The sequence below is a fragment of the Sitophilus oryzae genome, unplaced genomic scaffold (assembly GCF_002938485.1).
Source record: "Sitophilus oryzae breed Bouriz unplaced genomic scaffold, Soryzae_2.0 scaffold_1297_pilon_pilon, whole genome shotgun sequence".
NCBI lineage: Eukaryota > Metazoa > Arthropoda > Insecta > Coleoptera > Curculionidae > Sitophilus > Sitophilus oryzae.
In genome coordinates, this window is record NW_022145945.1 from 8,811,205 (window position 1) to 8,836,589 (window position 25,385).

General features: G+C 32.8%; 1 protein-coding gene across 4 annotated transcripts in view; it reads left to right on the plus strand.

Moving 5' to 3' along the window:
- The window catches only part of LOC115874711 (myosin-10-like), a 38,107-nt gene continuing 12,722 nt past the window's right edge, over nucleotides 1-25,385 (plus strand). For 3 of the 4 annotated variants that reach the window (XM_030889955.1, XM_030889952.1, XM_030889954.1), the window contains exons 1-8: nucleotides 557-740; nucleotides 903-958; nucleotides 3,337-3,614; nucleotides 4,914-5,160; nucleotides 5,218-5,412; nucleotides 5,511-5,804; nucleotides 17,696-17,862; nucleotides 20,614-20,745. In XM_030889955.1, coding sequence (XP_030745815.1) covers nucleotides 710-740; nucleotides 903-958; nucleotides 3,337-3,614; nucleotides 4,914-5,160; nucleotides 5,218-5,412; nucleotides 5,511-5,804; nucleotides 17,696-17,862; nucleotides 20,614-20,745 — 1,400 coding nt within the window. In that variant the 5' untranslated portion in view covers nucleotides 557-709. Of the gene's footprint in view, nucleotides 139-556; nucleotides 741-902; nucleotides 959-3,336; nucleotides 3,615-4,913; nucleotides 5,161-5,217; nucleotides 5,413-5,510; nucleotides 5,805-17,695; nucleotides 17,863-20,613; nucleotides 20,746-25,385 lie in introns of those variants that run through there. The other variant, XM_030889953.1, reaches the window with a different exon arrangement.

Genomic DNA, 25,385 nt, shown 5'->3' on the forward strand with positions numbered 1-25,385 from the left:
ATTTTTTATTTCAATCAGTATTCGTATTTTTTTGGATCTGGTCAAAGACAATTTTTTGCCAAAAAACTATAAAAACTATACAAATTTATTTTCTGAAATAGATAAACTAATATCAAATGGAAGTGTCTCTTAAGAAAGGTATGTACCTAAATAATTTACTGTGTAATTCATTTAAAATTCCAACTAACAATTTACAAAAATAATATATTTAAATTATTTATTATTTACACTAACGATCAACATAGAAATTTAGGATAGTACTATTATGTATATTTTTTATAATTGAGCCCATATTTAGTTGATACCAAGTTGATACCTCTGTAATAAGACGACACAAACCTGAGTTATTTTAAACCGAAATTACCTTTGTCATTTCTGACATTTTTCATAAATTATAAGAATTTGTTTAGGTTCAAAAAAAATACATTTTATTTAATTTTGATCTAGAACAGAAATTAATTGAGATAAATGCACTTAAACAAAAAATAGCTAACTTAACTAAAACTACTTTAAAAAATTTAACATATATTTGAAATGCCAAAGTATATAAATATGGATCAAATCATCACCTGTCACAGTGATTAACGTGTTGATTAAATCATTTGTTTGTGTCATATTTTTGTTCCCCATTTTTTCATTTGATCTAAAATTTACGTGTGAGTATTCATACGAATGATGATGTAAAACCTTTCTCGGAGTTGGAACAGCCATGACTTCAACAAGACGCGCTATATCTTCAGGTATGAGTAAAATTACAAGTCTAACATTTCTGTCAATGTTTTGAACAAGTTCCATCCAAAACTAGCCAGAAATCTAATTATTTTTAAGCGTAGGGCGTATTATTTCATGAAACTTCTATTCTTCAAAATTTTGACAACGACTTTGACGTATTTTCTTTTTAGATTTTGAAACTACACCTCCCGACGAAGAATTTTGTTCTACCAGTGCCCTTGACATGGTAAGTAATACTTAAAAATGTGTTTAACAATATATTTGTAATTACAGTATTAAGTGTGATAATTACGGCCAGTTTTTATAATGTATTGGTTTTGCTAGTAACCCATATTATGTATGCCTTAAGATAATACAGGATACTTGTAGGAAATATTCTTAATAATACTTATGTATTTTCGTATTGTGGTGTTTTTTAAGAAACGCAATCCCTTCGTAAAATAAGGGACTCCTGTATACATAATCCTAAAATACATGCGGAATTTGGCATAGTAAAAATCACAGCTTATTCACTAGATAGCTAGTCAACTCACAACGATTTACCATAGATAAATGAAACAAGTTTAGATTGGAAAGTGCCCATAAGGACAATGTAAACACTATTTGGCGCTATTCTTGCAACGGTCGCGACCCAAAACTTTTGAAAATTTCGGAGCGATTCGGCTTTTTCCGGAATTATATCGCCAAATATTGTTTATTCAAATTTATTATTATTTGCGTTTAATTTTATAAATAAAATACAGTATGTTGCATACAAGAAACTTTATTTTATATAAGGACGCATGTATGTAATACCTATGAAACATTGGAAACCGATGTTATGCCACGATCCACGATGGTTTTTGCAGTTCACAGTTCACAGCACAGCTTTTTAAGTTTTTAATGCGACTTTTTCACAATTATCACCGGTTGGAGTAAATAAAACTTGAATTAAACTTACAAGATAGCAATAATTACTTTGAAAATGGACGCTATAAACACTTTTCGGGATTTCTTTAATGAGAGCGGTTTAGATTTTGAAAGATTATTACGATTTTTAAAGATTCTGACTTTGACAAGAGAAAATTATTTCTGTTTTTGTTTGCCGTTGTTCTTAGCGACCGCTATAGCAGCGCCAGATCGCGTATAACGGTCGCGACCCAAAATAATTTCGCGATCCAAAATTTATACGGGCTTTCCAATCTAAACTTGTTGCATTTATCTATGCGATTTACCATGGAACGGGTATCGAAGTAGGTACGAAGTCTATAGTAAACGCCACGAATGTTTGGGAGTGATTCATCTGTCGCTACCATGTGAACTAATCTGTTCAAGATCACATAAAACTTAATTCCAGTACCGTGGTGTTTCAAGTCATATAATAATCAATATAAAATCTGTTGTAATTTGTTGTTTTAACTGTCAAAGTCATGTCAAAACATATATTTGGTTATAAATCTAAAATGGAATGCCCCATTGGTCGCACTGCAAGCACACCAATGGACTGACGCACAAAAACGAATCAATCAAAGAATTCATAAGCCGATATTGATAGTGAATTCGGGAAAGGGGAGGTTAGATACAAAACTTTACTCAAAGTACATACTCCGGAGTCGTTTCTGACATAATAAATTAATAATAGCGTATTACATGATTGAACCTAAGGGGGGGGGGGGGAGCTTGAGGAGCTCCATGGATCCGCCAATGATTACCGGTATATATTTTGCTAACGAGTCTATATACAACACCTTATAATTCTATTTCCTTTTCATTTTTCTCAAAATATTCTTCAAATTAATCCAAATTTTCAATTTTTTTTTGCGTAAAAAACCCTCAGAGGCGTGTTTCTGGGGTCGAAATATACTACCCCTAAAATATTTGCATTTATTTAATACTCGCCCTGTATAATACATATTTATTTATTGCTTTTAACTGCCCTAACAGCGTTACAATAATATAAATTTAATGTAATATATATGCTTTAATTTTTGATTATAAAGTAAAATATGTGTTTCAATTAGTATATAATCAACAAAATCGCATTAATTAATTTTATAAACATTAATTAAAGTTTTTTAACAATACATATGTCATTCATCGATTTCCTATAATTACATAAAATATACAAAAAAGTGTAAATAGGAAAGCGTGTTAGATTTAAGTCATTTTATTTATATGTATTTCGTAGTTTTGCTTCTAAAATTACTAAAATACGCTTTTGACTAGTCACTTACATAAACGAAAATAATAATTTCGTTACTTCCTGCAAAGCGACAATAATTAAATTGATTTGAATCCGACCCTGTGAACTATCGCTCAGTCGATGGATCTCAACTGCTGCTCTGACTGCAAAGAGACCGGCGCGGCAGGTCATGCGCGGGTACCGAAAATTAGCAGAGTTAACTAGCTGGCTAGTGAGTAAACTGTGGTAAAAACACTAAAGCAAAACATCATTGGATAGAAAAAAGCGTCATATAGATTTGGAAATGAAGATGTTATTTTGTATTTGTTATCGTTAAATTTGAAAAAAATGTTTTGCATTATTATACGAATGGAATCAATCGAATTATCAAAACTGCCTTATAAACTTACTGAAAATGATTCTTTAAGATAATAATTTTGTAGGATGGAACTCAACTAGAAAAACTGGACACGGATTATCAGAATACCAACGAAACGGTAAAGAGCACTCCGAGATCGGGCCGCAGCAATGCTTCTTCTAGTGAAGTATTCACTACCTCTACACCCCGCTCTGTTCGACGTCAACAATCGTCCAGAACGCCACTGTTAAAATCGTCGATCACCAGACCATCTCCTGTGTGCAGCAGTATTCCATTGCCTGTCAAAAATTCAGGACCTATCAAAATACCAGTTCTGTTAAAAAATGCCAGATCAACTAGCAAGTAAGTGGGTATTTTAGTGACAAGCGATATGCCACGAACTGTGATTTAATCATTGATATCGAAAAAACACGGAACTTAACTGTTACCAAAATACCTAGTATAGTTTTGATTACAGAACATTTCTTGAATTTTAATTAAAAAGAAGCCAAAAAAACATGTTTTTATTTATTTAATAATATCTCTGAAACTATCAAAACATATTTAATAATATTTTAGGATTATGTAAAGTGATCAGAAAGGAAGCCAAAAATGCAATAATATACCTATAGGGTGATCCATTTAAAAAAATCATCCCGATCCTCTCACACTTTTTTTAGCCGCCCTCTAGGAGTTAAAATATTTTTCTGAAATACATTCTAATACATACAGTTCATACCAAATAAAATTTTAGTTACGTAATTAAGACGCAGCTTAATTAACTTGACCAGCACAAAGTTGCCCACTTTTATATATTTTCTTTTAATCAAAATATTTTAGGAAACAAAAGTTAATTAATTATAATTATATAAACAGTTATCCATTTACATTTATATAAATATATAAATAGTTATCCATTACAAACCAAACTCATCTTCTTAACAGCACTTAAGGGACATAAAGGGCCATTACTACCGCTTTCCCGTTCAAAATATTTTAATAAAGTTGCCGATGATTTTTTTACGGCTATCTTGTACACTTCGCACTAAAAGAGGTTCTAAAAAGAACAATGTTCGACTGCAAGGTATGGTAATAAACATTTTCCAGCTTAAAGTATCACAACACTATTTATTTAAACCAAAAACTCGTTATATACAAAACTAAAGTGTCAAAACGAATGTCAGTGTCAGGAAATAAATAAATAAATGCGGCAACTTGACATTTCTTACAGCAAAGGTACCACCTGAATCCCCAGCGCGAAATTTAAATTCCAGTTAGGCAGTCATGACCATGGTTGGCAACAATGAATTTAAAAATGGCACCCCCGATTACGTAACTAAAAGTTTAATTGATATGAAATATAGTTTAGGTTTTCCTAAGTTTTTTATGGAAGTTACAGATGCCCGACTCACTATTACCGGACCCTGTATAGAAAAAAACATCGTCAATACTAAAAAATACTTTTATCTGTATGTTATTAAAACCTTTGAAATATTATTATTTATTTATTTTCAATTTTTGTTTGTAATCGATAAGTTTATAACTTTATATAATTAAGTTTCTAACACAAAAACTTGGCATTTCAATTCGCGTCTATATGATCCCACCTTGACGCTGAAAGTCCTGCTAAAAAGAACATAATTTAAGATTGTGGTATTGTAGGACCAGTTCCATGTCGATCAACCGCACTAATACCGTAGCTAATAAACACACTCTGGAAATTCAGTTCATCAACAAAAACAAACGATACGTTCAAATGAAGAAAGAGCTAGTGGAAAAACAGAAACCCGTGGTTGATTTATATCAGAATTTGATTCAAATCAAAAAGAGATTGGAAGAATTGGGAAAAAATGTCAAATTGGACGACTTAAGACTGGTGCCATTGGATGAATTTAACAAACCATCTGCAGTAATTTAAACACGGCAATTTAATATTGAAAAAAGTTAAAATTAAAATATTTCCTAGCGTGGAGGTGGAGAACAAGTTTCCGTGGAAGTTGTGGGTGGCATGAAGAAGTCCATCGAGGAAATTCCAAAAACTCTCATGGATATTTGCAGGAATTTGCTGAGTCGTCGGGCACTTATAGTGGAACTGTTGGAAAGCGTTACTAGATCAGAAATCGATGTAGGCGAAGTGTCCGACAAGATAGAATCACTCAAGGTATGTTTTAATTTGGATATTATGTGATTACAAATTAACCCTTTATAGGGCAGTACCAATCTCTCCATATCTTAATAACATTATTTGATTTTATTTAGAATGAAGGTCAGCAGCTGCAGCATTCACTGGACGGTATTATCGCAGAACATCAGGATAAGATCGACCAACTGGTAACCAACTGGCAGAAATTGTTGAGCGAACAGAAATCGTCGGGTGAGGATAGTCGCGTTGCCGAATTGGAGGATCAGTTGAAGGAGCAGCAAAGGCTGGCCAATGAATCGACGCTTGTTATTCACGATCTTCAGAGGAAGATGGAGGACAAACGAGGCGCCTACGAAAAATCGGTGGCGGAACTGAATGGAGTTATTAGTACATTGAAGGACCAAATAAAAGTAAGTTTTTTTCTATACAAATGACATGTTTGGCGTTTTGCATTTATTGTACGGCGTGGAACAGTTTTTTGTCTCTCATTAAAGCTTCATTCAGAACCTCCCAATTAGTGGTTTCAATTACACTTTATACTTTTTAGTTTACGATCATTCACAATGTCTAAAAAACACAATTAAAATTAATAAAATATCCTAGCAACAGCTTTCAGTAATCTGTTGTATCCATAGAGAAAGAATAATATTTAGCTTATATAACACAATAAACTTTTGATTTTTAACCAACATTTTTCTTAACGGGTGATAATCAAAGGCCAAAATGACATTCCTCGCAAATTTTGAAGCACAAAACATCCCCCTTTAGAACTTTTTCTTTAATGGCCACAAGTGGGAGTAAAAGACCAACTGCCAGAACAAACACTAGAGGCGCCACCGGTCATCAAATGGTGTAAAAATTGCAAAAATTTAATCATCTAATTTTGACACAAGGGGTCGCGCTTAACTTTTTCAATTTTATTTCAATGTTCATTGTTTTCAAACTAGATTATTAGACTTTGTTGTATTTTGTGAGTGTATAAATGTTTTCTTAGTATAATGTTGCATTATAGGTATTAATTTAAATTACATTACATACATATCAGCGGTACATATTTAAAATTCAAATATTATGACGTATATGTCAGTTGCCGTCTAAAATGTCATCTTGATAACAAAAAGTTAGTTATTGTCAGAAATAGTTAAAATCATGTTAAAATATTAAAATTTACAAGTAATAATTAGATATTTTCATAATGGTACAGCGTAATGTTGATATGCAGGTCCAAAACAAAAAGTGCCGTTATATTTTTCAGTTTTCGTTGTCAGGCGCGGAAGTTTCAGTGATTTTAGTGTTGTCGGATATTTTTATTTGTAAAATAGAAATATTGCGTTTGGATTGCAAAACTAAAAGTGGAAGTTTTATTGCAATGTAAGTAAGCGTTTGTCCCCCCATTTTATATTTTATTTTTTCATACCTACGACAAATATACATATATTGAAATTTAACAATTCGTTTTATTTAAAAAATGTTAGAAAACAAGCCTGTAATCCTGTAATTGACATAATTGTAATTTAATATATTCCATTTAAATGTAATATATTACTTTACAATTAAAAAAATGTAAATTTAAAAAATATATTAAAAATATATACAGGCATTAGTTGAAATTTTTAGAGTGCGAACAAACACGAGAGGCGCTTTATTATTTACTTTCATTTCTTAACTTTATTAAAACACAAAACGTCCCCCTTTAGAACTTATGACAGATGAAGTTCTAAAGGGGGATGTTTTGTGTTTTGAAGTATAATTAGTGAAAAAGTCAAAAGTTTGTTAACTTTTTCCACTAATTGAAGCTTCATTCAGAACCTCGCAATCAGTGGAATAAATTAGTAGTTTCAATTAGTCGTAGAAGTTTGTTCACCTAATTTTAATGTAAGCTTTCAGAACGTCATAATTAGTGGTAGTAATTTTCAATTAGTGGAAAAAGTTAACAAACGTTTGACTTTTCCACTAATTGTACTTCAAAATTTGCGATGAATGTCATTTTGGTCTTTGATTATCACCCGAGATACGTGACGCAGTCCGTCCCAATCATAGTTCATGAACCGACCTAGTTATTATTTTACTATTATATATTGCAAACAATTAATTTGCTGACATTACATTTCATGTTATTGAATATTAGATATACCTATTCACTTTATGATTAACTTTCGTACAGTACGCAGTTACTTTATATTGTCAAATTATTAAATTGTAATTTTCTTGAATAAAATAAATTTTTTAAAAACAAGTTAGTTACAATAAAATACATAACTGGCGCGTCAATCGTGTAGGTGTCTCAGAGATTCCTGGTTTTGCAAGCAGTCCCACAAAAAGACGTTGCCGAAGTCCAGAAAATCGTCAGTTTTAACTGTTTGTTGAGGCACAGAATCTAAGGCAGGAAGACCACAGTTAAGAAGAAATTAATCTATCGTAAGTGAGTTTTCCTTTCCACTCCCATATAATTGTGTGTATAATTTACATTATTTCATAATATAATTTTAATTTAAAAGTTTTTAAGTTTTAGTATAGAACGATAATTTGCTTACATTTAATTTTTAAAAAAAAAAGTGCAATAATTTAGTTAATTTAGTTTTTACATTTTAATGTCCGAGAGTGAAATTGAAAGTATAACTCAAAGCCTTTTAAATATTTCTCTTTCAAACATGACCACCCTTACAGCCGCAAAAGAGATTGCTCATACACTTAAAACTTTTACAGGCAAAAGTGAACATTTAGAGTTTTTTATTTCAAGCATAGATAAATTTTACAATAGATATTTTATAGGTACTGCTGATGAATCTCTTAAAGAATTCGTTTTTGCGTCAATTTGCAGTAAAATAACCGAGGAAGCAGGCGACTTTTTACTTTGTAGACCAGATTTAACGACCTGGCCCAAAATAAAGGACGCGTTAAGACAAAGATTTGGTGACCGAATTAACCGACAAGTACTTGCTCAACAGCTAAATTTTTTGACCCGATCTAAAAGAGAATCCATTTTAGACTTTATTGAACGATTAAAATTGTTAAAATCACGTATTTCTCTAAAAATTGCCGCTGATGATTCTTTGGAACAAGGCACAAAAGAAGCTCTATTAGAGCAAACAGAATTAACAGCCGTTACTGTCTTAATGTCAAACTCTCCTAGCGAGCTTCGAACAATTTTAATGCTAAATAATCCAAAAAATATTGATGACGCAAGTTCAATTGTCCTAAACCACTCCCTTATCGAACAACAGATAAACGCACGTACATTTTTTCCTCGACAAGACCTCTATAATATGACTCAAAATAGAGCACCTTCTCAAGTAAATAATCGCCAAAATTTCAACTTTATGCCTCCACCCAGCCAACAATCTTTTGTTAACCCCTTTCCAATGACACAAAACAACGTTCAACCCCAACAATCTTTTGTGAGTCCCTTTCCAATGACACAAAACAACGTTCAACCCCAACAATCTTTTGTAAGTCCCTTTCCAATGACACAAAATAACGCTCAATTTTCAAGCAGCACAGGTGCTATACCTAAACAACCATTTCCAAGCCAACCAATAAAAATTCCACAACCACAAATGGTACGACAAAATTTTCCGACTAACGAACAAGTTTTTGGCAAGCCAAAAAATGTTTTCTCTAGAGAAAACTCTAATAAATTGACTAGCCCCCCAACACCAATGTCTACAACCAGTAGAATGCCGTCGACAGTAAGTAGAAATTCAGACGTTCACATGCGCTCAATCCAAACCCAAAGACAATTTCCCCGAAATCGAAATTCATTCGCCCAAAACCGACACCCATTCACTGATTTAAGCTATCTAGCAGATATGCCAGACCAATATCAACAAGACTTTGAATATTTGCCTGAAGAACAAGAATATCAAAACTATATCGAACCTCCCGAATATCAAGATATAGAATATTTCCAAAATCACGAAATTCCGCAAGATTCACAGGAAGAAAATTTTCTCAACAGCCCTCTAAACGAAAATCCGTCCTAAATTTAAACAGCTTTCAAGTCAACTCTCTTCCCTACATTCAACTTCAAAATCCCCAGCTAAACTTCTTATCGACACGGGTAGCACACATCCTTAATCAGACCATCTATAGCGGAAGAATATTTTCCACAATTAATTTACCCTTGTAAACACACCCTAGTAACTTGTACCGGCAATACCAATACCCAAAATAAAACAAAAATTTCCTTATTAAAAGAATTCAATATAAATAACGAACTCGAACTAATTTTATACAGCTTTCATGACTATTTTGATGGAATAATAGGAATCAGAGATTTACGTAAATTAGGTCTTAATATCGATATAACAAATAAGCTTTTAAAAAACGATACGATTGAAATACCTATCTATTACAGAGACAATTTTGATTTGCAAAAAATAGAAATACCACCCTTATCTATAATAATGAAAAACATAAACACTGACATACCTGACGAAACCGAAATATATATTCCCCATTTACGTACTGCTCAAAAAATCGAAATTCCAGGTTCACTTTTAAAAGTTCAAAATGGTACGATCCCTTTAGAATTTCGAAATCAAACTAATGAATACATCGTTCTAGATTTTTATCCGGATTCAATTAGGGAAGTAGCCCAATTTTTGATTCCCAAAATTTCGAGATATTTAATATCGAGCAAATAACATCCAACTTTCAAACACATGACAATTCCGATCACAACCAAGATTTTTCGCTTCTCCGTACAGATCATCTAAATAACGAAGAAAAAGCAGCCCTTAAAAAAGTCATCAATCAATTTCCAGAAGTTTTACATAGACCAAACGAGAAACTATCTTGTACAAATATTGTTACGCACGAAATTAAAACCACAGACAATAATCCAGTGTACACTAAATCATACAGGTACCCTTTTATACATAAAAAAGAGGTACAAAAACAAATTTCTGAGATGTTGGAAAATGGTATTATTCGTTCCTCTTCAAGCCCTTGGTCCAGTCCCGTCTGGGTCGTTCCCAAAAAGTCCGATTCTTCTATGAAACAAAAATGGAGGATAGTTTTAGACTATCGTAAAACTAACGAAAAAACAATAGCAGATCGTTACGTCATCCCAAACATTTCCGATATTCTCGACAAACTTGGCCGCAGCCAATATTTTACCACTCTGGATTTAGCCTCTGGGTTTCATCAAATAGCCATGCACCCTGATTCAATTGAGAAAACCGCCTTCAGTGTCGAAAACGGACACTATGAGTTCCTCCGAATGCCCTTTGGTCTCAAAAACGCCCCTGCCACCTTCCAAAGGCTCATGGATAACGTCCTTAAAGATCTTCAAGGTAAAATCTGTCTGGTATACATGGACGATATAATCGTCTTTTCCACGTCTTTGCAGGAACATATTTCTAATTTAAAATCCGTCTTTCAAAAACTCAAAGAGAGCCACCTAAAAATCCAACTTGACAAATGCGAATTTCTTTGTAAAACTGTAGAATTCTTAGGGCACATCATTACACCGGAAGGCGTAAAACCCAACCCAAAAAAAATAGCCGCCATTCAAAAATTTCCAGTACCAAAAACATCTCGAGACATTAAATCATTTTTAGGTCTAATCGGCTATTACAGAAAATTTATAAAAAATTTCGCACACTTGACAAAACCATTAACAAACTGCCTGAAAAAGAACAAAAAAGTAGAACACACCACCCGATTTCTTCAAAGTTTCGAAAGCTGCAAAACCTTGCTAATGAATGACCCTGTACTTATACATCCAGATTTCACAAAACCCTTCATTCTGACCACGGACGCTTCAAAACGTCGCTATCAGTGGAATTTTGTCTCAAGGCCCTATTGGCAATGATTTGCCTATTGCGTATGCTTCTCGCACCCTCAATCCAGCAGAAACAAACTATAGCACCATTGAACGCGAACTTTTAGCTATAGTATGGGCCACCAAATATTTTCGCCCCTATCTATATGGGACCCGATTCAAAATCGTTACGGATCACAAACCCTTGCAATGGTTGTTTTCCGTTAAGGAGCCGAATTCCAAACTTATTCGTTGGCGATTGAAACTCCAAGAATATGACTACGAAATCATATACAAAAAAGGGAAACAAAATTCCAATGCCGATTGCCTATCCCGCATACAGATTAATCCAATCGAAGACGATCAAATGTCAATTTTTCCTAATTTCGACCCTGAGGAAATTCCCCAATTACCGCCAGAAGAACTGGACGAAATTCTTAACACTATTTCCGAAAAACCAAAGAATGATAAAATCAACATAATTTCTGACATAATACTACGACCAGCCCAACCCTCTACCGACCTAGAAACTAAACACTCAAGCTCTGAAAACCCTGTTATTGGTGCTCCATACGTTCAAAAAGCACTAAATATCTATAAAAATCAAATTATATTCAGATATTCTAACAATAATAAAATCAAAGTCCAAAAAGAATCTATTTTTGACAAACAAAGAATTATCATATTTTTAAAAAACGATCCATCCGAAGAAGATCTCTGTAAAATTATTAAAGAACATTTTATACCCAAAACTACATACTGCTTGCACTTTTTAAATAAATCTCTTGAGCCGTTTATATTAGGCATTTTTCAAAAATATTTCAAAAATAATTCCTTTAATCTTTACATATCTAATACTCTCTTAGAAGACATAACAGACGTAGAAGAACAACAACTGAAAGTACAATACTATCACGAAACGAAAACGTCTCACAGAGGTATTCAAGAAAATATTATATCACTTAAGAAAAACTTTTACTGGCCGAATTTAGAAAACGATGTCAAAACGTATGTAAATCTTTGCGAAATATGCCAAAAGACCAAGTACGAAAGGCACCCCAATAAAATAATTTTTAAGCCCACCCCTATTGGTTACGAACCTTTCGACCACATTTATATAGATATCTATAAAACACATAATACTTCCTTTCTAACCGTGATCGACAGTTTTTCTAAACTAGGACAAGCATACCCCCTTGTGACACCCACAGGAGTTGAGGTAGCAAACAAACTTATTACGTATTTTAACCACTATGGACTCCCACGGAAAATCACTACAGATAATGGCACCTCGTTCAAAAACGAAATTATCCAAAACCTTTGTTCCCTTCACAAAATTGAAATCCATTATTGCACCCCCCACAACCCCAACTCAAACAGTCCAATAGAACGTCTTCATTCTACCTTAAGTGAAATTATTCTTACCCTTAAGCATCAAAAGCCAAAAGAAAATATAATAATTCTAATGAATTATGCTGTACTTTCTTATAATAATTCTACGCATAGTGCATCAAAGTATACCCCTTTTCAAATTGTCAGAGGGAAATTAGACTATAAAAACCCTTTAGAACTCTCAAATGATCAAACCCTTTCTCAATACATGCAAGAACACGCAGAAAATATAAAATTAATTAGCCAAGAACTTCATCAAAAATTAACCTCACAACAACAATCTTCTTTAGATAAAATGAATAAAAATAGGAATGTAGTAAACATTGATCCCAATAAACCACTTTATGCAAAAACTTTCCCTCAGAAATCAAAAGTTAAAGAATTAGATAAATATAAAAAAATTGACAAACCTATTGTAGAAAAAAGTAATGTCATAACTACACAAAAAAGACAACTTCACAAAAAAGAATTAAAACCGCAACGTAAAATTGTTTCAGATGAGGCAGATCATCCCCTTCCTGCTCCTTCTACCCATCGCTATGAACTTAGAAGTAAAAAGCATTAGCAATCCCATACTACCAATGGCCATAGGAAAAACCTATATATCTGCCACGAAACACACATCCAATTTTCACATAAACCTTACAGAAATCGAAAATTCCTTATTTAATATAAAAAATATTTTAATTCAATTGGACAAAGATATTTTAAATAAAAAACAAAACGAAAGTTTTTCGATTCTTACGTTTTACAAATTTAATCAAACCTCTGAATATCTTCAAACAATTTTGAGAAATACCAAAATTTTTCACAAGTTTAATCGACAAAAAAGGGGACTACTTAACGTAGTAGGTCAGGTCGACAAATGGCTCTTTGGCACTCTAGACTCAGACGACGAAACCCGCTACAATAATTATTTCAATACACTGACAAAAAATCAAGACATTTTAAATAAAAATTTTTATAAAGAACAATCAATTCTATCCACAGTTACCCAGGAATATACTAAAAATTTAGATAAAATCAACAATAATCAATTACTTATATTAGAAAAAATTAATTTACTTGACAAAAATCAGCTAAACCTATCTAGTGCCTTATATATTTCCTTAATTTTGGACAACGTAATGTTACAATTAAATACATTAAATTCAATAATTAATAATATCGAAAATGCAATCTCATTTGCCCATGTAAATAAAATGCACAACTCTATACTTAATCCAAACCAACTCTTAACATTAATAGAAAATATAAAAACAATATACGGTCCAAACCGAATACCCGAATTCAAAGAATTAATAAATTTTTATAATTATCTATCTGTTCAAGTCATTATTAAAAATAATTCAATACTCTTTTCAATACACACACCAATTATATTACCCACCCACTACATCCTTCACAAAATATTCCCAATACCTATTGTAAACAAAACTATCCTTCTATCTAACCCTTACATCCTACTCACAAAAGAAGATTACTGGACCACAGAAGAAGAATGTCCACAACTAGAAGACCTTTTCATCTGTAAACAAACCGCCTTATCAAAAGACGAACACTGCCTCTTCGAGCTTTTAAAAACATCAAATAATATGTGTCCAATGATCAACGTTAAGTATACAAAAAGTACCATTCAACGCCTATATGGTAACGAAATTTTGGTAATTCCTGTAAACGAGACAATTGCCCGAGACAAATGTCAACGAGGACTATACAAATTCTCTGAACCAAGCATCGTCAGCATATCTTCATGCCCTGTTGAGATAGGAAACTTAACTTTTGAAATCGAAACAAAAACAGAATTTCAATATGTTTTAGAACTGCCAAAATTCTCCTATTCCCAAGATAGTAACAACATCTCCAAACTAACCCTCGAAGAAATAAACTTAGACGAGATGAAGAAAGCACAGAAAATACTGTCAACACTCCAGCTACAGCCTCTGGACAATCCCGGATCTTCATTGAACCTTGCGACAGCTTCAATTTTCACCAGTGCCGCCCTTGTATGCGGAGTCCTTCTATATATTGGATGGAAAAAATGGAAGAAACCCGTTTCATCCCAAAACAACCACCAATACAAGAATGCCCCTATGGACAACCCCTTAGAGGAGATTCGAAAAAACGACCAGCCATTGCAGCCCTTATTTTCCGAACTTGAGGAGGGAGGAGATACGTGACGCAGTCCGTCCCAATCATAGTTCATGAACCGACCTAGTTATTATTTTACTATTATATATTGCAAACAATTAATTTGCTGACATTACATTTCATGTTATTGAATATTAGATATACCTATTCACTTTATGATTAACTTTCGTACAGTACGCAGTTACTTTATATTGTCAAATTATTAAATTGTAATTTTCTTGAATAAAATAAATTTTTTAAAAACAAGTTAGTTACAATAAAATACATAACTCCCGTCAAGAAAAATTTTGGTTAGAAATCAAAAGTTTATTGTTTTATAAGCTAAATATTATGCTTTCTCTATGGATACAACCTTTGAATAAGAAGACTAAGGAAGGAGTATATTAAAAATCTTAGGTACACCGCGATGGGCATCAAATATGGCCGACTTAAATTCCGGTTTATCAGTGTCGTTCTAATTTTATTTAAAAAATGTAAAACTATGATGTAGGGTAGACGTGGGGTAGACTCAATAATTTGTTGTTTTATTTTACGTTGTGAATAAATGTTGGTAGTTATTAAAATTGTTATAAAAATATATAATTCTAATAAAAATAGATAAGTTATAATAAGTATTTATTAACACAAACATCCGATACGCTACTGAAGCAGGTAAGTCAAATTAACGTATTTAAATTCTTTGACATCTAATCTTTGACAAGTAATAAATAAAAGCTAAAATGCAAGAAAAATATATAATTTAGTTAATTTAAGTGAATTTCAGAAATGATCGGTTTACTACACGTATGTATATTATATAGTCACTTACTAGCGAAAAGTTGTTTCATTATTTCACTCGATTTTTGCCGAGATCTACCGCACGATACACATCCAACTATTTTAGAGTCTTTTTCAATAAATCGCGATAGTGTCACTGTTAATTTAAGTTCTGCCACAATTTCCATCTAGATTTACTACCTTTATACAACTATTAGTAGTAGAATAAATAATAAATAACATAAAATAAGCTCCGTAAAGACTGACAAATCCATAAAATTTCAAATCAAATTCAAATGTGTCAAATGAATCGTCAAACAGAACTGTCAAGGATCCCCACCCTAGAGTGCTTTTTCCGCCCACCATGCATGAATACATGGATAGCATTATGCTCCTTCCTTAGGCTTCTTATTCAAAGGATACAACAGACTACCGCAAGCTGTTGCTAGGATATTTTATTAATTTTAATTGTGTTTTTTAGACATTGTGAATGATCGTAAACTAAAAAGTATAAAGTGTAATTGAAACTACTAATTTATTCCACTAATTGGGAGGTTCTGAATGAATCTTGAGAGGTATAACCACTAATTATGACGTTCTGAATGCTTACATTAAAATTAGGTGAACAAACTTCTACGCTAATTCAAACTACTAATTTATTCCACTGATTTTGAGGTTCTGAATGAAGCTTAACAGGTTCTACCATTTTTAGTTTTTCACCTCTAGAAAAAAAAACGGCAAAGGGTTTTTAATTTTTCACCTATTTAAGCAGAAAAAAACATGTTATACAATATGACCTAAATCTTTGTATTATGGCGCGTTCTCACGACTCGTGTACTTGGCAAGTATTTTTTATTGGCCTACAGGGTCTGGCGGGAGTGCGGCGCAGTTCCTATAATAAATAACTTAGATATTCTGTATAGATGCCCAACGCACCATGTATACCCTGTATACCAATTACAAATATTTGTCAAGTAGACGAGTCGTGAGAATACAGAACACACAGAAATCAACCGAAGAATTAAGTTAACATTGAATGAAACTCAATCATATTCAAATCTAGAATGCCACTTTATCTAAAGAAGAAAACATTCGACCGATGTGTACTACCAGTCATGACCTATGCATGCGAAACATGGACTCTTAAAACGGACATTACAAGGAAACTGCAGGTCGCACTATGTTCAATGGAACAAAATATGCTGGGCATAACCAAAAGAGACCGTAAAAGAATAGAGTGAATACGACAAAAGACCCAAGTAATAGATATCATCCACAGAATCAAATCCCTCAAGTGGCAATGGACAGGACACCTGGCAAGAAGGACGGAGAACAGAAAACAAAAATTATAGCATGGTATAGTAAACGCCACGAATGTTTGGGAGTGATTCATCGGTCGCTACCATGCCAACTCATGTGTTCAAGGTCACATAAAACTTAATTCCAGTGCCGTGGTGTTTCAAGTCATATAATAACCAATATATAATCTGTTGTAATTTGTTGTTTTAACTGTCAAAGTCTTGTCAAAACATATATTTGGTTATAAATATAAAATGGAATGCCCCATTGGTCGCACTGCAAGCACACCAATGGACTGACGCACAAAAACGAATCAATCAAAGACACGCGATATAGTATCGTCTTTGTCAATCACTCTAACATTTTAGAATAAGTAGAAGGAGCGCAGGCAGATGATTAGACCGGGCCTTTAAAAACCTACGTCTGCGGTAAAAATTTACGTTTTTAATGTAAAAATGATAGCGCGCGTGTCGATTCTAACTTCATCAAGCGATAAATCACTCCCAAACATTCGTGGCGTTTACTATACCCACGAGGAATTGAGTCCTCGAGGAAAACCAAACCTTAGATGGGATCGTGATATTAGAAAATTAGCAAAGGGATAACTTGGGCCCGCATAGCCAACAATAGACAGCAATGGACCCAGCTATAAAGAGAGTATCTGTGATGGGGAGCTACATCATAATTAGAAATGGTTGAATAAGCTGAGAATGATGATGATGATGATCGAAAATCTGCGATGGCTATGAAATGAAGATTGCTGTCATTTTGTATGTAAAATTATATAGGGAATGTGCTCGATGTTTATTTCCAAGCCAACTGGAACAATAACAACCACGTTGCAATTGCACTTACTTTTTTAGCTATGATTTCGGTTGATTGAACAGCATGATTTGAAAATTTGTTTAATTTAAATCGTTTTTTTTTTCATTATAGAAACTAGAGCAAGATTTAGAAAATGAAAGAAAATCTAGTGTGGACTTTAAAAGTAGGAGCAACGCCAACGCGCAAAATTTGAAGAACATGAGAGCGAAAATCGCCGAGCTGGAAGGTGACAAAAAGGCGTCTGAAACTACTAACACTGAGTTGCAGAGAAAAATCAGGTAATGACCAAACTATCCATTGAAATCTATTGCTAAGAATGCCACTTTCGTCTGCTTCAATTAAACCGTATAAAACGCATTGTTGTTGTTTCTCATTATTAGGAGATAGATTACTGTGCCTTGTTATTTTGAAAGCTAACATTTGCTTGACTTGTTTTTTTTAGTAGGCCTTCGTTATTTCATTCTTTTACAATTTATTCTGCTGTCTTAATTGAAATTGAAAGTTTTTTTATCGATGGTCACAGTATACCATATCATTATGGTATACTGTGATAAATATCGAAAAAAAAACGCATCAGAGACGGCTGGGGAATGACAATCAATGATAATTTTGGCGAGTTCAATCTCAAGACTTCATTCACATACTAAAAATTTTGACCTAAAAGTTGTCACAAATTAACACTAATTATACAGAGAGAGCCCAATTAAAACATTATGTCATAGAGTTCAACTTTACTAATTCACGGGTGCATGCACGGCTCTAATATACAGGGTGTTTCAAAAAACATGTGCCATCTCTCGTGGGAAAATTCCTGACGTGAAAATAAGATTTATTTTTCATATCAACATAGGTCCGATTCTGCTTTGTTTTGTAGCTACAGGGTGTTAAATTCTTATAAATTCGATTGATTGTAATTTTCTTCCAAGTACTTTTAGTGTTTCGAATGATAAATCCGACATATTTTAATGTTAAAAATTTTTCGCCATATTCACCAGTGACGTGCATATGGGTTATCATTGGAATATTTTTCTACAAAAAGCATATACGCCACTGACTTTTTTTTATCTTGATAGCGAAATAGTGTAAGCAGTTTAATGCCGATTAAAAGTTGTGTCTTGGTATTTTGTCAAGTTCAGCCTCATTGATAAGATAAACGCAATTTTATTAATTTTTCTTGATCCAAGTCTAATAGCATCCTTTAAAAAATTAATATCATTAACTTGCGAAAGTTTTAAATAAGTACTCATTGATTCTTCATCAAAAAAATATAAAAACAGTTCCTATAAACATGGGTATTGAAATGCATAGTTTTAGAGTTACAGGATGTTAAAACTTTCAAAATTTAGTTTTTTTGAAATAATTATCTTAAATACTATTATTTTTTTATTCGAAATTGCTGTAGGTAAGATTAATAGTAATAATAACTAAAAATGAAATTATTTAATAATAAATTAGCTAAAATATATGGTTTAATAATTTTATTTTAATTTTAATTTTATTAAATATCATTAATAAAATAGCGTTTATCTCATCAAGAAGGCCGGATTCGACAAAATATCAAGACATAGCTTTTAATTGGCATTAAACGGCCTGCAGAATTTTGATATCAAAAGAAAAAAGTCAGTGGCGCACATGCTTTTTTTTTAAATATTCCAGTAATAACCCATATGCACATCCCTGGTGAATTTATCTCCACTTTTTTAGTATTAAAATATATAGCACTTATAGTAACTTTTACCTCCAAAATTTCATTCGAATCACTAAAACTAGAAGAAAATTATAATAAATCGAAAGAATATTAAGATTTTAACACCCTGTAGCTACGAAACAAAGCAGAATCGGACCAATGTTGAAATGACAAATAAATCTTATTTTTACGTGAGGAATATCCCCACGAAAGATTGCACATGTTTCTTGAAACACCCTGTATAAGCTCACTAGTTTTAGGATTTAGTTTAGTTCACACTTAATCAGTGATACTTCTAACTGAAACGTGTAAGCAAAATAAATAAAGACAATGGGAGTCCGAAATTCGTTTTAGGTAGTATCAGACATAGCTACTTTCGTTGCGCAGCACATTAAAAAACTGCGCAACTTGATCTGCAAGTGTGAATACCTAGGCAACCTGCACTACGTTGCGATCGCAGCTTGGGTGCGTAGGCTACTTATTTGTTGCGCGCAGTTTAAGACATAGCCGTGTGTGAACAGTTGTTGAGGAAGGTTGCAAGTACAGCAAAAGATTACTAATCAGTTAAACCTTTTACTGCGGACATCGGTGCAGTATTCTGTTGGTATGCCCGAAATGTATACACTTTTTTCAGTTAACTCCAGGATTTATATGTATGTATTTAGTAAAGAATTAACCGACAAATTGCGATGTCGTCGAAGTCAAAACAAGCGATTTGGAACAGAGAACAAGTAAAATGTTTAATAGAAACGGTAGAAGCAAGGGAGTGTTTATGGAACGTAAAAAGTCCATTCTATCACAACCAAAAGAAAAGACGAGTCACTATTTCGGAAATTTCTTCTGAATTACATATTATGCCCAAATGATGAAGACAAAAAAGAAAATTCGCCTCCAAAGTCACATATAAATATGCCGCTGCTAACACTGTCTCGTAATCCATTTAAAAAAAAACGCAACCGTCTCCCAAAAGGTACACACACGATACTTCGAGCTGTGGGTGGTGTACTGTTGAATGTTGCCCCTACAAGGCTGCGGCTACCAAAATATGTTGCAAAAGTAGCACTTTGGTGTGAACATATGAAAAGCATGTAGTGTTGGCCTGCAATTTTTTTAGGCGGTCGCTGCATAAAAACTGCGCGTTTTGGGCTACTTTCTGCTGGTGTATAAACACTGTATGCAACTTTTGCAGCGGCTGTAAAAAAATGCGCAACAAAAGTAGCTGTGTCTGATACTACCTTTTTTAGTTTTAGTGCTGAATCATTGTCTATCACATTCAAAGATACCAAAAGTTTTAACCCGGACTGTATTCAGTAATTATTTTTAAATAATGAATTCGTTTCAGACATCTCCAAGACCAGATGAAACAGAAAGAAAGCCAGTGGATCAAGGAAAAGGAAGATCTGACCAAGAACATCAAACACCAGGAGAATCTGTTGCAGAAACTCACCGCGGACAAAAATCAGTTCGAAACTAGGTTAATATTAGACATAACGTTACGAGCGTTTGCGGAATTACTGTTCCCCTTCCAATTGCTTTATTACTGATGCATATGTATATAACTTGCGCCCACAATATATTGCTAACGGGGAAATATATATTGTTCTACCGAGACTGACTATTGTATAAATCAATTTGCAAAAAGATATATTGTCTCTTGTCTCGTTCGTGTAGTATGTAGTCGATCGATAAATCGGTGTGTATCTTTGTACATTTTTATTTAACTTTGTTTTGCTTAAAATATACGTATATTTTTCTATATTTAAATATTGTCTATACATCTGTGGATTATTGTAAAGGACAATATTCTTCTTGTAAAGGACAAAATCTTATTTATTTTTTAAATTAGGCACACTAGGTTGAAAATTCGTGGAGACAAATTACTCTACATTTATTGTAATCGCAAAACATTTTCCGATGCACATGTCATCAATCATATCGACATTGACACTAAAGTCTATAAACCTGACTAAATGAAATAAATGTTCAAATTTAAGATACCGAGCAGCTCTTCATTTTACTTTATAGAGCAAATGATTGTAACAGATATTTTATTTAGATTAAAGCTGCAAAAATTAGTTTAAACCGCATTTTATTATCGCTATGTTGGTCACACTGCGCCGTGTTCAGCAATGTTGTCCTTTATTACTTGACAATTATCCTAGTGTCAGTCATTATTTTGTATAATATCGTGTTGTTGTTGAATCTTTGTGAGTAATTCTCGTTTTTTTATCTATTTTCATAGTCTTTTTGTAAAAAATTGCAATTTTAAGCACAAACAGTTCTTTTAAGAACTAAATTTTCGAGTTTTTGTATTGCATTTCTTGAATGTGTGTGATCAAAATATGCCGAAGCATTTAAACAGTCGAAGCAAAGAACTTGTAGCTTCCCTGTTTTTTTTAACTATTTTGAATGAGAACGTGACAAAGGTCCTTTATTACCCTTGACTGCAGTCAGAAAAGTAAGTTTGATTGATAAGCACATACCACTTTCAAAGTTAGTTTTGATTAAATTCTGTGATTATTAGTTTGTGCATTAATAGCACCCTCTTGTTATTACCACTTATGGCGTTGTAAGATGTACATCAATAAATAAATAACCCATAATAACGCTTATAATAATCATATATTCATAATAGACTAGTTTTTGCCAATATGTAATAAGTAAAATAAGCTATAAAACAAATAAATCAATTAATCACTAAAATATTAGAGATATTAAATTAAAAATAAAACGTACACTATTTAAAAATGATATAATAAATATGTTGTTTGTCAATTTTAAATTAAGATTCATCTCATAAATCCATCACAATCTGGCACCGCTGTCACCATCGCTTGTCACTCAAAGTTGATCACGTGCATCGGAAATTGTTTTGCGATTACCATACATATAGTACGTCTGCTGGATCTGTGTCTACGAAAGGAATGCGGACAAAAAACATTTAAATAAACAACACTATATTTTAAGCGGCACGATCAATAATATTGTCAATATTTTTGATTATTGACAATATTATTGAGCGTTTGAGCGTACATATTGATGTACTTTCAATATATTGATGGATTTTCGGGATCCTGAAAATACTCGACAATATTAAAGGCGGAGCTAGTCGTATTGACAATATATTGATCGTTAGGTCGCATGATTGACAAAATTTGACTAGTTTATTCGTAACCATGGCGGAAGACGGAACATCGCCATCGTTGTTTTCACCAGTTTTAGATCGCAATCATCAGGCTCCCGTTTCTTAACGTACTCTAGAAGATTTAGTTGGCCGAACCTTTTTCTTTTTGGATATCCATTTTTTATATAGCGTTTTTTCTTAAATTTTTTCCTCTATTTTTTCTCACTGACTGACACTCACTGCCAAAATGACACGCTTTTTTTATCTTTAATTTTTTGGCATAGGGTATAATTCACACTTAATATCTGCACAAAACTTAATATTGATATATGTATTAACCGTGTCAGGCCAACTTTCAAATATTGATAAAATATTGACATTATAAAACATTGACAATATTATTGATCGTGTGAGGGCCGCTTTATACGTCGACTTGACGAGTACGTCACCGCAAATCGCTCCGCCCACTCATTTTATTGGCTACTTGCAAATTTGTCGAATTTTTATTGATGGGACGCGTCGTCTTATTTTTTACGAAAAACATTGAGAGAATATCGTTTCCCCTCTCACGGATACCCCGTAGCTACAGAACGGACAGATGTACTGTATGTATTTTTATACAAAAACAGAAGGAAAAAACTAGTCGGCAAGCCCTCAATAACTCGCAACCGTATACACCAGTGTACACCAGTGCGAGTTGTTGAGGATTGCATACCTTTTGGGGGAGTAGTTTTAGGAAAAAACGGTTAACACCGTGCTCGGCCAGCTTTAGCCGAAAAAATGGCCCCAAATAACCGAAAAATAAGTTTTTTGCAAATATCTGACAAAATATGCAATTTACAGAATTTCTAGGAATAAAAAATTATGCTTAGTTAATTACCTATAAAAATGGTTCTTATCATATTTTACGCAGAATTAGTAGTTTTCGAGATATTCCGCCTCGAAGATTCCTGAATTTTCTGTGTCTTAATAACGCTCCAAAGATAGATTTCAAAGCGTATCATTGATTGATAGGACAAATTGTTTAATAACTCGGCTAAAATTTAATATTTTTTTATGATTCCAAGTTCATTTAAAAGTTAGAATCAATAGCTATCACATTTTGGACCTTGATTGAATTTTGTCATAATTTATGATAATAAAAAAAGCCCGGGAAACATATTTCTTGGCCCAAAAATTTTTAGATTTTTACAAACTTATTCATATTTTCACTAATAATAGCTAGTTCGTCAACATTCTTTTTGTGCGAGTGCCAGAGATATCACAAGCATTGTCGTACAAAATTTAGTAAGTCATGTTCAACAGCCCCTAGACCATCAAGGATAGGACTTCCCTCGGAAGCTGATATTTCAGACCAAATGGTGAAGGTAGTTTATTACATCACATACATGTATGTATACGGGAAAATGGACATACATTCTCTGAAAGAGTTGCAAGACATTGCATATAATTTTGAACTTTTATCATTGATTTTCAACTCCTCATTGATGTTTGTTACTTAAAAAGATATTATGCAATTTTCTTTGGTTTACGACACTTTTTGAAAATCCCAAAAAAGCGGAAAAAGCCATTCACGAATAGTTGTTTTTTATTAAAATGTGAATACACAAATACTTCAATCTGTCTGGGTTGCTTAAAGAGACTCTAAGAACAAATAAATGTTAAAACAATCTTGAGAAATTAGCTCTTATTAGTCAAAATATGAATAAGTTAATAATAAAATCTGAAAATTTTTGGGCCAAGGAATGGTTTGCCCGGCTTTTTTATTATCGTAAAATATGACAAAATTCAAATAAGTTTCAAAATGTGATAGCTGTTGATTGTACCTTTTAAATGAACTTTGAATCTAAGTCGCCAACTTGGGTCTTTTCGTGTCCTTATTTAGGTTGATTCTCAATATACCTTCCATATCAGCTCCCTTCCGTTTACATAAAATATTATATCATGTAAATTGAATAGGACAATGCACACTATCCTTCGGTTTCCCTTCCGTACCGTATCCTTTCCTTCCATCTCTACTTCCATACATTCTTTTGGCGGACGAACTGAAGCGTATCGGAAATAGCGTTGCCAAGTTCTTACATTTGTACCAGCTCTGTGAATATTTTGATCATATTTATTTATTCTTTCACCTCTTAATTAAATCTATTACCTTTTTCAAAAGATACAAATTTTTAAAATAAAACTTTCGTAATATAAATTGTACAATAAAAAGTATGGAATTGATACGGAACGGAAGCTTACGTATAGCGTCAATACAATAAAAATACGTAACCGATATGGAATGGATATGGAGTGAAAGCGGAAGGTATAGTGAGAATCAACCTTTAATTGGACTACATTCAGTTTTTTTAAACACATATCTTGATTGAAGTTTAAGAGTTGAAGATAAAAATAATCTAAAAAGTTATTTCAATATTCGCATTTTTACCAAACGAATTCTTTTAAATGGTATCTGTAAAATAAATTTACGTTATTTGTGAATTACACTATTTATCTTCATTATATCTATAATTATAACAAAGGGACACATCAGATTATTGCATGTTTTTTCTATAATATAATAATACTTTTAGTTCACCATTTTGTCAAGTAACAGTGCTTTGGTAACAAAGGCATTTTAAAATAATGTCTCGTCTTGATCTTTAACTTTTTATTCAAAGATCTTTAACCGAGCGTTACCACGGTTTTAGATAGTTGTGACATTTGTTGGGTAACATTTAACGTCACAATTTCTTTATCGAAAGTGTATTTAATTGTTAGGTGAGTTTTTTGAGATATTTTAATATTATATTGGTTTATAAATATAAATACCTACTGGTTGTCATAGATAAATGCGCCACAACATCACATAACATCCCCCTTTAGAACTTTTTCTTTAATGGCCATAAACATAAAATCATAGACAAACTAATAAAAAGAGACTGACAAATCTCATGATAAAGAGTGGGACCGCGTTCCCGTAGCGCAACTCAGAATAACAATTTTGA